Source organism: Tachyglossus aculeatus, chromosome 6 (genome assembly GCF_015852505.1).
Source record: "Tachyglossus aculeatus isolate mTacAcu1 chromosome 6, mTacAcu1.pri, whole genome shotgun sequence".
In the NCBI taxonomy this organism is placed as follows: Eukaryota; Metazoa; Chordata; class Mammalia; order Monotremata; family Tachyglossidae; genus Tachyglossus; species Tachyglossus aculeatus.
Genome location: NC_052071.1, coordinates 4,096,941 through 4,110,330, shown reverse-complemented (window position 1 = coordinate 4,110,330; position 13,390 = coordinate 4,096,941). Strand labels below are relative to the sequence as shown.

At 58.0% G+C, this 13,390-nt stretch overlaps 1 protein-coding gene across 1 annotated transcript in view; it reads left to right on the top strand.

The window, feature by feature from the left end:
* The window catches only part of EFNB1 (ephrin B1), a 33,853-nt gene extending 21,057 nt beyond the window's left edge, over positions 1–12,796 (top strand). Inside the window, exons 4-8 of the mRNA XM_038748406.1 lie at positions 5,850–6,127; positions 9,950–10,042; positions 10,134–10,265; positions 11,548–11,758; positions 11,841–12,796. Coding sequence (XP_038604334.1) covers positions 5,850–6,127; positions 9,950–10,042; positions 10,134–10,265; positions 11,548–11,758; positions 11,841–12,015 — 889 coding nt within the window. The 3' untranslated portion in view covers positions 12,016–12,796. The remainder of the gene's footprint in view (positions 1–5,849; positions 6,128–9,949; positions 10,043–10,133; positions 10,266–11,547; positions 11,759–11,840) is intronic.
* The last annotated feature ends 594 nt before the right edge of the window (positions 12,797–13,390 follow it).

The window sequence follows — 13,390 nt, the reverse complement described above, 5'->3', positions numbered from 1 at the left end:
TTTATTGAGCACTTACTATGTGCAGAGCACTGTACTAAGCGCTTGGGAAGTACAAATTGGCAACATAGAGAGACCGTCCCTACCCAACAGTGGGCTCACAGTCTAAAAGCGGGAGACAGAGAAGGTTAAGTCACTTACTACGTGCCCGGCACCGGACTCGACGCAGTCTTTTAGACTGTGAGCCCACTGTTGGGTAGGGACTTGGACTTCCCAAGCGCTCAGTACAGTGCTCTGCACACAGTAAGCGCTCAATAAATGCGATTGATGATGAGGACGCCGGGGGAGAGGCGAGCAAATCGGGTTGGGCCCGATCCCTGCCCGCCCTGGGGCTCGCCGGCGGTCCTTCGATCATACTGAGCGCTTACTGTGCGCAGAGCACTGGACTGAGCGTCTCCATCCCCGTTTTCCCCATGAGGGAACTGAGGCCCGGAGCGGGGAAGTGACCGGCCCAAGGTCACACGGCAGACAAGCAGTGAAGCCGGGATGAGAACCCCCGACCTTCTGCCCCCCAGAATTGATCTCTACACCCCGAGATCAATTAGCTGTGTGACTCTGGACGAGTCACCTCACTTCTCTGGGCCTCGGTTCCCTCATCTGGAAAACGGGGGTGAAGGCTGGGAGCTCCCCGTGGGAGTGGCTCAGCGGAAAGATCCCGGGCTTTGGGGTCAGGGGTCAGGGGTTCGAATTCCGGCGCTGCCAATTGCCAGCTGGGAGACTTTGGGCGAGGCACTTCACTTCTCTGGGCCTCAGTTCCCTCATCTGGAAAATGGGGATGAAGACCGTGAGCCCCCCGTGGGACAACCTGATCGCTTTGTAACCTCCCCGGCGCTTAGAGCAGTGCTTTGCACGTAGTGAGCGCTTAATAAATGCCATCGTTGTTATCATTATTTGTAACCTCCCCAGCGCTTAGAGCAGTGCTTTGCACATAGTAAGCGCTTAACAAATACCATCATTATTATTATTATTACTAAAATGGGGATGAAGACCGTGAGCCCCCCGTGGGACAACCTGATCGCTTTGTAACCTCCCCGGCGCTTAGAGCAGTGCTTGGCACATAGTAAGCGCTTAACCAATACCATCATCATCATTATTATTATTACTAAAATGGGGATGAAGACCATGAGCCCCAATGTGGGACAACCTGATCGCTTTGTAACCTCCCCGGCGCTTAGAGCAGTGCTTGGCACATAGTAAGCGCTTAACCAATACGGAGAAGCAGCATGGCTCAGTGGAAAGAGCCCGGGCTTTGGAGTCAGAGGTCGTGGGTTTGAATCCCGGCTCCTCCACGAGTCTGCTGTGTGACCTTGGGCAAGTCACTTCACTTCTCTGAGCCTCAGTTACCTCATCTGTAAAAATGGGGATTAAGACTGTGAGCCCCACGTGGGACAACTTGATCACATTGTTATCCCCCCCCAGCACTTAGAACAGTGCTTTGCACATAGTAAGCGCTTAACAAATGCCATAATAATAATTATTATTATTATTACTAAAATGAGGATGAAGACTGTGAGCCCCACTGTGGGACAACCTGATCACTTTGTAACCTCCCTGGCGCTTAGAGCAGTGCTTTGCACATAGTAAGCGCTTAACAAATACCATCATCATCATCATTATTATTATTATTACTAAAATGGGGATGAAGACCGTGAGCCCCACTGTGGGACAACCTGATCACTTTGTAACCTCCCCAGCGCTTAGAGCAGTGCTTTGCACGTAGTAAGCGCTTAATAAATGCCATCATTATTATTATTATTTGTAACCTCCCCAGCGCTTAGAGCAGTGCTTTGCACATAGTAAGCGCTTAAATACCATCATCAATATTATTATTACTAAAATGGGGATGAAGACCGTGAGCCCCACTGTGGGACAACCTGATCGCTTTGTAACCTCCCCTGCGCTTAGAGCACTGCTTTGCACATAGTAAGCGCTTAATAAATGCCATCATTATTATCATTATTTGTAACCTCCCCGGCGCTTAGAACAGTGCTTTGCACATAGTAAGCGCTTAACAAATACCATCATTATTATTATTATTACTAAAATGGGGATGAAGACCGTGAGCCCCACTGTGGGACAACCTGATCACCTTGTAACCTCCCTGGCGCTTAGAGCAGTGCTTTGCACATAATAAGCGCTTAATAAATGCCATCATTATTATTATTATTTGTAACCTCCCCAGCGCTTAGAGCAGTGCTTTGCACATTGTAAGCGCTTAACAAATACCATCATTATTATTATTATTGCTAAAATGGGGATGAAGACTGTGAGCCCCACTGTGGGACAACCTGATCACTTTGTAACCTCCCCGGCGCTTAGAGCAGTGCTTTGCATGTAGTAAGCGCTTAATAAATGCCATCATTATTATTATTTGTAACCTCCCCAGCACTTAGAGCAGTGCTTTGCACGTAGTAAGCGCTTAATAAATGCCATCATTATTATCATTATTTGTAACCTCCCCAGCGTTTAGAGCACTGCTTTGCACATAGTAAGGCACTTAACAAATACCATCATCATTATTATTACTACTAAAATGGGGATGAAGACTGTGAGCCCCACTATGGGACAACCTGATCACCTTGTAACCTCCCCGGCGCTTAGAGCAGTGCTTTGCACGTAGTAAGCGCTTAATAAATGCCATCATTATTATTATTCTTATCTTTGGGGATGAAGTCCCAGGCCTAGCGAGGGGTAACTTTTGGGGGGGACGGTCCTGGGCCCCCAAGGGGGTCTCAGCAGGTGGCGGTCCTGGACTGCGACGGGGCTGGCGAGGGGGTCTCTGGGCCATAACAGTCCCCCCCCCCAATCAATCAATCAATCAATCGTATTTATTGAGCGCTTACTATGTGCAGAGCACTGGACTAAGCGCTTGGGAAGTACAAATTGGCAACATATAGAGACAGTCCCTACCCAACAGTGGGCTCACAGTCTAAAAGGGGGAGACAGAGAACAAAACCAAACATACTAACAAAATAAAATTTGGGGGGTCTCTGAAGGTAACGGTCCTTGGCCCTTCTAGACTGTGAGCCCACTGTTGGGTAGGGACCGTCTCTATATGTTGCCAACTTGTCCTTCCCAAGCGCTTAGTCCAGTGCTCTGCACACAGGAAGCGCTCAATAAATACGATTGAATGAATGAATGAATGAATGAATGGCCCAGTGAGGAGGGTCTCTTTGAGGGATAACCCAAGTCTCTTGTGGAGATCTTTGGGGATGAAGTCGCGGGCTTAACGGGGGGTATAGTAATAATACAAGCAGCGTGGCTCAGTGGAAAGAGCCCGGCCTTTGGAGTCAGAGGTCATGGGTTCAAGTCCCGGCTCCGCCAATTGTCAGCTGGGTGACTTTGGGCGACTCACTTCACTTCTCTGGGCCTCAGTTCCAGACCTCATCTGGAAAATGGGGATTAATAATAATAATAATAATGGTATTTGTTAAGCGCTTACTATGTGCAAAGCACTGTTCTAAGCGCTGCGGAGGTTACAAGGTGATCAGCTTGTCCCACGGAGGGCTCACAGTTTTAATCCCCATTTTCCAGATGAGGGAACTGAGGCACGGAGAAGTGAAGTGACTTGCCCAAAGTCACACAGCTGACGGTGGAGCGGGGATTTGAACCCATGACCTCTGACTCCAAAGCCTGGGCTCTTTCCACTGAGCCACGCTGATCACCCTGTAACCTCCCCGGCGCTTAGCACATAGCAAGTGCTTAATAAATGCCATCATTATTATTAATAGGTGTGCTATTTGTTAAGCGCTTACTATGTGCCAGGCACTGTACTAAGCAAATCGGGTTGGACACAGTCTCTGCCCCCATGGGGCTCACGGTCTCCGTCCCCATTTTACCGGCGAGGGAACTGAGGCCCAGAGAGATGAAGCGACTCACCCGGGGTCACACAGCAGACCCGTCTGTGGGGGACGGTCCTGGGGCCGGTGAGGGGGTCTCTGAGGGGTCTGGCAAGGGAGTGTCTGGAGGGGGGTGGTCTCTGGGTTTCTGTGGGGAGGGTCCCCGGGGGCCGGCTAGGGGGTCTCCAGGGAGTGAGGGAGGGTCCTCTGGGGGTGACGGGCCTGGGGCCAGTGAGGGGATCCCTGGGGGGGGGTGACGGTCCCCCCCCGTCAAGCAAGGGAGTGTCTGGGGGTGGGTGGTCTCTGGGTTTCCGTAGGGAGGGTCCCCGGGGGCCGGCGAGGGGGTCTCCGGGGGGGTGATGGGCCCGGGGCCAGTGAGAGGGGGTCTCTGGGGGTGATGGTCTCGGGCCTGGCGAGAGGGGTCTCTGGGGGTGACGGACTTGGGTCCGCCTGGGGGGGTCTCTGGGGGGGAGGTGACGATCCCAGGCCTGGTGAGGGGGCGGGAGAGGGGTCTCTGGGGGCCACTTGACCATCCCAGGCCCGGTGAGGGGGCAGAAGAGGGGTCTCTGGGGGTGACTTAATGATCCCAGGCCCGGTGAGGGGACGGGAGAGGGGTCTCTGCGGGTGACGGACTTGGGTCCACCTGGGGGGTCTCTGGGGGGGAGGTGATGAACCCGGGGGCGGGAGAGGGGTATCTGGGGGCGACTTGACCATCCCAGGCCTGGTGACGGGGCGGGACAGGGGTCTCTGGGGGCGACTTGACCATCCCAGGCCCGGTGACGGGGGCGGGAGGGGGGTCTCTGGGAGGGAGGTGACGAGCCCAGGCCCATTGAGGGGGGCGGGAGAGGGGTCTCTGGGGGTGACTTGACCATCCCAGGCCCAGTGAGGTGGGTGGGAGAGGGGTCTCTGGGGGTGACGGACTTGGGTCCGCCTGGGGGGGGGGGGGGGGGTCTCTGGGGGGGAGGTGATGATCCCAGGCCTGGTGAGGGGGCGGGAGAGGGGTCTCTGGGGCTGACTTGACCCTTGACCATCCCAGGCCCAGTGAGGGGGCGGGAGAGGGGTCTCTGGGGGCGACTTGACCATCCCAGGCCCGGTGACGAGGGCGGGAGGGGGGTCTCTGGGGGGGAGGTGACGATCCCAGGCCCGGTGAGGGGGTGGGAGAGGGGTCTCTGGGGGCCACTTGACCATCCCAGGCCCCGTGAGGGGGCGGGAGAGGGGTCTCTGGGGGTGACTTGACCATCCCAGGCCTGGTGACGGGGGCGGGAGGGGGGTCTCTGGGAGGGAGGTGACGATCCCAGGCCTGGTGAGGGGGCGGGAGAGGGGTCTCTGGGGGAGACTTGACCATCCCAGGCCCGGTGACCGGGGTGGGAGGGGGGTCTCTGGGGGGCAGGTGATAATCCCAGGCCTGGTGAGGGGGCGGGACAGGGGTCTCTGGGGGCGACTTGACCATCCCAGGCCCGGTGAGGTGGGTGTGACAGGGGTCTCTGGGGGTGACGGACTTGGGTCCGCCTGGGGGGTCTCTTGGGGGGAGGTGATGATCCTAGGCCCGGTGAAGGGGTGGGAGAGGGGTCTCTGGGGGCCACTTGACCATCCCAGGCCCGGTGAGGGGACGGGAGAGGGGTCTCTGGGGGTGACGGACTTGGGTCCACCTGGGGGGCCTCTGGGGGCGGAGGTGACGATCCCAGGCCCGGTGAGGGGGCGGGAGAGGGGTCTCTGGGGGCCACTTGACCATCCCAGGCCCAGTGATGGGGGTGGGAGGGGGGTCTCTTGGGGGGAGGTGACGATCCCAGGCCCGGTGAAGGGGCGGGAGAGGGGTCTCTGGGGGCCACTTGACCATCCCAGGCCCGGTGATGGGGGTGGGAGGGGGGTCTCTTGGGGGGAGGTGACGATCCCAGGCCCGGTGAAGGGGCGGGAGAGGGGTCTCTCGGGGCCACTTGACCATCCCAGGCCCGGCGACGGGGGCGATGGGCGTCCCCCGGCCGGGGCACTGAGGCGTCCCGTGGCCCCCGGCAGATTCCTGAGCGGGACGGGGCTGGTGATCCACCCGGAGATCGGGGACAAGCTGGACATCACGTGCCCGCGGGCGGAGGCCGGGCGGCCCTACGAGTACTACAAGCTGTACCTGGTGCGGAGGGAGCAGGCGGCCGCCTGCAGCACCGTCCTGGACCCCAACGTGCTGGTCACCTGCAACCGGCCCGACACCGAGATCCGCTTCACCATCAAGTTCCAGGAGTTCAGCCCCAACTACATGGGCCTGGAGTTCAAGCGCCGCCGCGATTACTACATCACCTGTGAGTCCGGGCCCGGGGCGCCGTACTGAGCGCTCTGGGGGCGGGGGGGGGCGGTTCAGCACAGGCGGCCGCCGTGTTTAGCCACCTTCCGGCCCGTTGTCGCTCTGCGTCGGCCTTCCCGAGCGCTTCGTCCGGTGCTCTGCAAACAATCAATCAATCAATCAATCAATCAATTGTATTTATTGAGCGCTTACTGTGTGCACAGCACTGTACTGAGCTCTTGGGAAGTCCAAGTTGGCAACATATCGAGACGGTCCCTACCCAACAGTGGGCTCACGGTCTAGAAGGGGGAGACAGAGACCAAAACCAAACATATTAAAATAAAATAAATAGAATAGATATCAATCAATCAATCAATTGTATTTATTGAGCGCTTACTGTGTGCAGAGCACTGTACTGAGCACTTGGGAAGTCCAAGTTGGCAACATAGAGAGACGGTCCCTACCCAACAGCGGGCTCACGGTCTAGAAGGGGGAGACGGAGACCAAAACCAAACATAGTAACAAAATAAAATAAATAGAATAGATATCAATCAATCAATCAATCGTACTGAGCACTTACTGTGTGCAGAGCACTGTACTGAGCTCTTGGGAAGTCCAAGTTGGCAACATATCGAGACGGTCCCTACCCACACTGGGCTCACGGTCTAGAAGGGGGAGACGGAGAAGAAAACCAAACATAGTAACAAAATAAAATACATAGAATAGATATCAATCAGTCAATCATATTTATTGGGTGCTTACTGTGTGCAGAGCACTGTACTAAGCGCTTGGGAAGTACAAGTTGGCAACCTACAGAGACGGTCCCTACCCAACAGCGGGCTCACAGTCTAGAAGGGGGAGATGGAGACCAAAACCAAACATAGTAACAAAATAAAATAAATAGAATAGATATCAATCAATCAATCAATCGTACTGAGCGCTTACTGTGTGCAGAGCACTGTACTAAGCGCTTGGGAAGTCCAAGTTGGCAACATATAGAGACGGTCCCTACCCAACAGTGGGCTCACGGTCTAGGAGGGGGAGACGGAGAACAAAACCAAACATATTAAAATAAAATAAATAGAATAGATATCAATCAATCAATCAATCGTATTTATTGAGCGCTTACTGTGTGCAGAGCACTGGACACAGGGCTCACAGTCTAGAAGGGGGAGACAGAGAACAAAACCAAACATAGTAATAAAATAAATCGAATAGATATGTACAAGTAAGATAAATAAATAGAGTAATAAATATGTACAAACATCTATACATATATAGCACGCTGGGAGTGCTCAGTAAATACACTGGGATGAAGGGATGAATTTATGGAGCGCCGGGGAGAGGACGACGCGACGGAGTCGGGTACACGTTCCCTGCTTGCAGTGTGCAGGACGCCGGACTAAGCGCCCGGGCGAGTCCAGCGCGACAGCGTTGGCCGCCGCGTTCTCTGCCCACGGTCACTCCTTGGGATCTGTGCTATTTACTGAGCGCTCTCCGGGCGCAGAGCGCTGTACTGAGCGCTCGGGAGAGGCCAACACGACAGAGTTGGCCGACCCGGTCCCTGCCCACCGTCTATCGACGGTATTTACCGAGCGCTTACTACCGAGAAGCAGCGCGGCTCAGGGGAAAGAGCCCGGGCTTGGGAGTCGGAGGTCGTGGGTTCGAATCCCCGCCCCGCCACTCATCAGCTGTGTGACTTTGGGCGGGTCACTTCACTTCTCTGGGCCTCAGTTCCCTCATCTGGAAAATGGGGGTGAAGACCGTGAGCACCCCCGTGGGACAACCTGATCACCTTGTAACGGCCCCAGCGCTTGGAACAGTGCTTGGCACATAGTAGGCGCTTAATAAATGCCATCATCATCATCATTATTATTGTTATTCTCTGGGCCTCGGTTCCCTCATCTGGAAAATGGGGGTGAAGACCGTGAGCCCCCCCGTGGGACAACCTGAGCACCTTGTAACGGCCCCAGCGCTTGGAACAGTGCTTGGCACATAGTAGGCGCTTAATAAATGCCATCATCATCATCATCATTATTATTGTTATTCTCTGGGCCTCAGTTCCCTCATCTGGAAAATGGGGATGAAGACCGTGAGCCCCCACGTGGGACAACCCGATCACCTTGTATCTCCCCCAGCGCTCAGAACAGTGCTCGGCACGTAGTAAGCACTCAACAAATACCAAAATAATCATTATCATTACGTGCGGAGCACTGGCCTAAGTATTTGGGAGAGTCCAGTACAACAGAGTCGATAAGACGCGCTCTCCGCCCCATTCCTCCGATCTTTGGTATTTATTGAGCGCTTACCGTGTGCAGAGCAGTGGGCTGAGCGCCGGGGAGAGGAACCTTCCTCGGCCATCTTCCCTTTCTTCTAGACTGTGAGCCCGCTGTCGGGTAGGGACCGTCTCTAGATGTTGCCAACCTGTACTTCCCAAGCGCTTAGTACAGTGCTCTGCACCCAGTAAGCGCTCAATAAATACGACTGAATGAATGAATGACGATACGACAATGAACAGGCACGTTCCCTGTCCCCAGTGAGCTGCTGCACGGGTGTAGGCGGGAGAAGGCCAAAGGCTAGGGGTGTATCGTCCTCTCCCAAGCGCTCAGTACAGTGCTCTGCACACGGGAAGCGCTCAATAAATACGACCGACTTCACTACGGGTGTCTGCGCGCGTCCTCTAGACTGGACGCATCGTAATAACGGTGGTATCTGTTAAGCGCTTACTAGGTGCCAAGCACTGTCATTCAATCAATCAATCAATCAATCGTATTTACTGAGCGCTTACTGGGTGCAGAGCACTGTACTAAGCGCTTGGGAAGTCCAAGTTGGCAACATCTAGAGACAGTCCCTACCCACCAGTGGGCTCACAGTCTAAAAGGGGGAGACAGAGAACAAAACCAAACATACTAACAAAATAAAATAAATAGAATAGAGTCGTATTTATTGAGCGCTTCCTGGGTGCAGAGCACTGTACTAAGCACTTGGGAAGTCCAAGCCGGCAACAAGCGCCGGGACGGATCCAGGCGCACCAGGTTGGACTCGGTCCCCGTCTCGCGCGGGGCTCCCAGTCTCCATCGTCCATTCATTCATTCATTCAGCCGTATTTATTGAGCGCTTCCTGGGTGCAGAGCACTGTACTAAGCGCTTGGGAAGAACAAGCGCTAAGCACCGGGACGGATCCAGGCGCAACAGGTTGGACTCGGTCCCCGTCCCGCGTGGGGCTCCCGCTCTCCGTCGTCCATTCATTCACTCAGCCGTATTTATTGAGTGCTTCCTGGGTGCAGAGCACTGTACTAAGCGCTTGGGAAGTCCAAGCCGGCAACAAGCGCCGGGACGGATCCAGGCGCACCAGGTTGGACTCGGTCCCCGTCTCGCGCGGGGCTCCCAGTCTCCATCGTCCATTCATTCATTCATTCATTCAGCCGTATTTATTGAGCGCTTCCTGGGTGCAGAGCACTGTACTAAGCGCTTGGGAAGAACAAGCGCTAAGCGCCGGGACGGATCCAGGCGCACCAGGTTGGACTCGCGGTCTCCGTCCCGCGCGGGGCTCCCCATCTCCGTCGTCCATTCATTCATTCAGCCGTATTTATTGAGCGCTTCCTGGGTGCAGAGCACTGTACTAAGCGCTTGGGAAGAGCAAGCGCTAAGCGCCGGGACGGATCCAGGCGCACCAGGTTGGACTCGCGGTCTCCGTCCCCATTTCCCAGCGCCTCGAGTCACCCGGCTGGCGGAGGCGGGATGAGAACCCGGGCCGTAGCCCCCGCCCCCTGTCCCGTCCTCCGCGGGCGCTCAGTAGATAGGAGGGAGGGAACGAATGCCCGTCCTCTGTCTCCCCCAGCCACGTCTAACGGGAGCCTGGAGGGGCTGGAGAACCGCGAGGGCGGGGTGTGCCAGTCCCGCTCCATGAAGATCGTCATGAAGGTCGGCCAGGGTGAGTGCCCGGGGCGCGGGCGGGCGGGCGGGCGGGCGAGGGCGGGCACCCCCCCGAGTCTAACCGCCATCCCTCCACGTCTGTCCCCCAGACCCCAGCGGGGCCGGGCCGGAGCCGCCGGCCACCGGCCGGCCCGGCAAGGAGGCGGCGGACAACGCGGCGGGGGCGGCCACCCAAGCCCCCCGGGGGGCCCGGCCTTCCGGCGGCACGGACGGCAAGCACGGTGAGTGCCCACCTCGCGCCCCCCGTCTCCGAAGCGCCGGGGGAGAGGGGGCTCGCGTCCCCGGTTGGCGAAAAGGGGAAACCGAGGCCCGGAGAAGCCCCCCCCCCCGGCGTGATCCCGAAACACACCCCCGCTCTCCGGCCTGAATCCCAACCCTCTCGCCCCCTCGGGTGATAATGATAATGTCATCGATCATCAATCGTATTTATTGAGCGCTTACTATGTGCAGAGCACTGGACTAAGCGCTCGCTACTATCGGCCGAGCGCTCGCTACGGGCCGGGCGCCGTCCCAAGCGAGGCCGTCGGGTTGTCCCACGTGGGATCCCCCGGTCCTCATCCCCGTTTGACAGAATTTGTCCTTCCCAAGCGCTTAGTCCAGTGCTCTGCACACAGTAAGCGCTCAATAAATACGATTGATGATGATGATGACGATGATGAAGAGGGGACTGAGGCCCGGAGAAGCACCCCGGCGTGATCCCGAAACACATCCTCCTCCGGCCCGAATCCCAACCCTCTCATTCCCTCGGGCGATAACGATGATGACCATATCGGCCGAGCGCTCACTACGGGCCAGGCGCCGTCCCAAGCGAGGCCGTCGGGTTGTCCCACGTGGGACCCCCCGGTCAATCGATCAATCCATCAATCGCATTTATTGAGCGCTTACTTTGTGCAGAGCACGGTCCTCATTCCCGTTTGACAGAATTTGTCCTTCCCAAGCGCTCAGTCCAGTGCTCCGCACACAGTAAGCGCTCAATAAATACGATTGACGATGACGATGATGACTGAGGCCCGGAGAAGCGAAGTGGCTCGCCCAAGGTCGCCCGGCAGGCAAGCGGCGGAGCCGGGATTCGAACCCGCGACCCCCGGCTCCCGCTTCGGCCTCCCCGGTACCCCCTGGGGGGGTCTTACGGATAACCGTGGCATCGGGGCCGGAGAAGCGGTGGAAAGAGCCCGGGCTCGGGAGTCAGGGGTCGCGGGTTCGAATCCCGCCACCCGCCACCCGCCCGCTGGGCGACTTGGGGCCGGTCACTTCACTTCTCCGGGCCTCAGTCCCCTCATCCGTCAAACGGGGCTGAAGACCGCGGGACCGCCTGATCCCCCGGTGCTTAGAACGGGCGCTTTGCACGTAGTAGGCGCTTAACGGGTACCAGCGCGATCACGGGCGAGGCGCTCGCCGCGTGCCGGGCACGGGGTGGGTATGGGGAAACCGAGGCCCCGTCGCGCCCGCGGTCGCCGAATCCTGACCCGGCTGGTGACGGCCGCCTCTCCGTTCCCTCGGCAGAGACGGTGAACCAGGCGGGCGGCGGCGGCGGCGTGGCGGACGGCTTCTTCGGCTCCAAGGTGGCCGTGTTCGCCGCCATCGGGGCCGGCTGCGTCATCTTCCTCCTCCTCATCATCTTCCTCACGGTGCTGCTGCTCAAGCTGCGCAAACGGCACCGCCGGCACAGCCAGGCGCGGGCGGCCGCCCTGTCCCTCCGGACCCTGGCCGGCCCCGGGCCCAAGGGCGGCCTCGGGGGGCTGGGCCCGGGCGGCGGGCCGGGCCCGGGTGGCGGGGGGCGGCGGCGGCGGCGGCGGCGGCGGCGGGGGCACGGCGGGCACCGAGGCCAGCGACATCATCATCCCCCTCCGGACTGCGGAGAACAACTACTGCCCCCACTACGAGAAGGTCAGCGGCGACTACGGCCACCCCGTCTACATCGTCCAGGAGATGCCCCCCCAGAGCCCCGCCAACATCTACTACAAGGTCTGACGGGGCGGCGGAGGGGCGCCCACCCGGACGCTGACGGACCCCCACCCGCCACCAGCTCTTTTCTTTTTTGTTGTTTTTTTTTTGAAAAAAAAAACTCTTTGCGTTCACCACCGGCTGACTCGGCGGCGGCCGTCCGCGAGGATGGGGAGGGGAGCCCCCCGAACCCCCTCCGATTTCCCGCCTTCTCCCCCCGCGGACGGGGGGGACCTCACAGGGTAATTACCGGGTTAATCGGCCGTTGCCACGGGAACGAGGGGCCGGGCTGGGCACCCGAGTCTGGGGGCTTTGAGGCGAGGGCATCGGTCCACCCTGGGAAACCGGGGGACCCCCCCCCCCCACTCCATCCCCTCCCAGGGAAGTGACTCACCCAAGGTCACACGGCGGTCGGCGGGGAGAAGCCCAAGCCTCGCCGCCACCTCCGCGTCGCGTCCCCCCCCCGCGCCCCCCAACTCACAGCTGGTGCACTTTGAACCCAGAGCCGGCCCCCGAACCCGCATCGCCCCCCCCAACCCCCCCCAAAAAAAATACAAAAACCCGGCTCCTCGCCCCCGCCCAAGGTTTCCTTTGTTCCAGGGCCCTTTTGTGCGTGTAAATACGAGTCTTTTTGGAAAAGGAGTTATGTAAAAAAAAACCAAAAAAACAAAAAAAAAAAACACCCCCCAAACCACCCCGCTCCCCGGACGACGAAAAAAAAAAGAAAACCGTTTTGTACAAACTCTGAATTATTTTCTGGTTGCTTTTTCCTAGAAAAAACGAGACTAAAAATAATTAACCACACCGACCCGGGTGTAAGATGTGTCGTGTTGTTGCGGGGAGGCGGGGGCGGGACACAGCAGGCCGGGGGTTAAATGAGAGACAGGTGTGTGTAGATGTGTGTGGTGTGACAGTGTGTGTGTGACAGAGAAAAGCAGCGTGGCCCGGTGGGTAGAGCCCTCGCCCGGCAGCCAGCAGGCCCTGGGTTCTAATCCTGGCTCCGCCACTTGCCCGCCGTGTGACCTTGGACGAGTCACTTCCCTTCCCCGACCCTCCGCTGGGAAATGGGGGTGAAGACCGCCAGCCCCACAACCTGATGACCTTGGATCTCCCCCCTCGGCGCTCAGAACAGCGCCTGGCACGTAGTAAGCCCCCGGCAAGGACTGTAAGGACGGTATTTAAGCGCTCACCGCGGGGCGGGCGCTGTACTGAGCGCCGGGCGCGGTCCCTGTCCCCCGCGGGGCTCCCGGCCCCCATCTGATGAGGGAACCGAGGCCCGGGGTCACACGGCAGACGGGTGGCGGAGCCGGGATTAGAACCCACGACCTCTGACTTCCCCAAAGCGCTTACGTCGATATCTTTATAGATTCTAATTTACGATGATGACGACGGCACGTGTTAA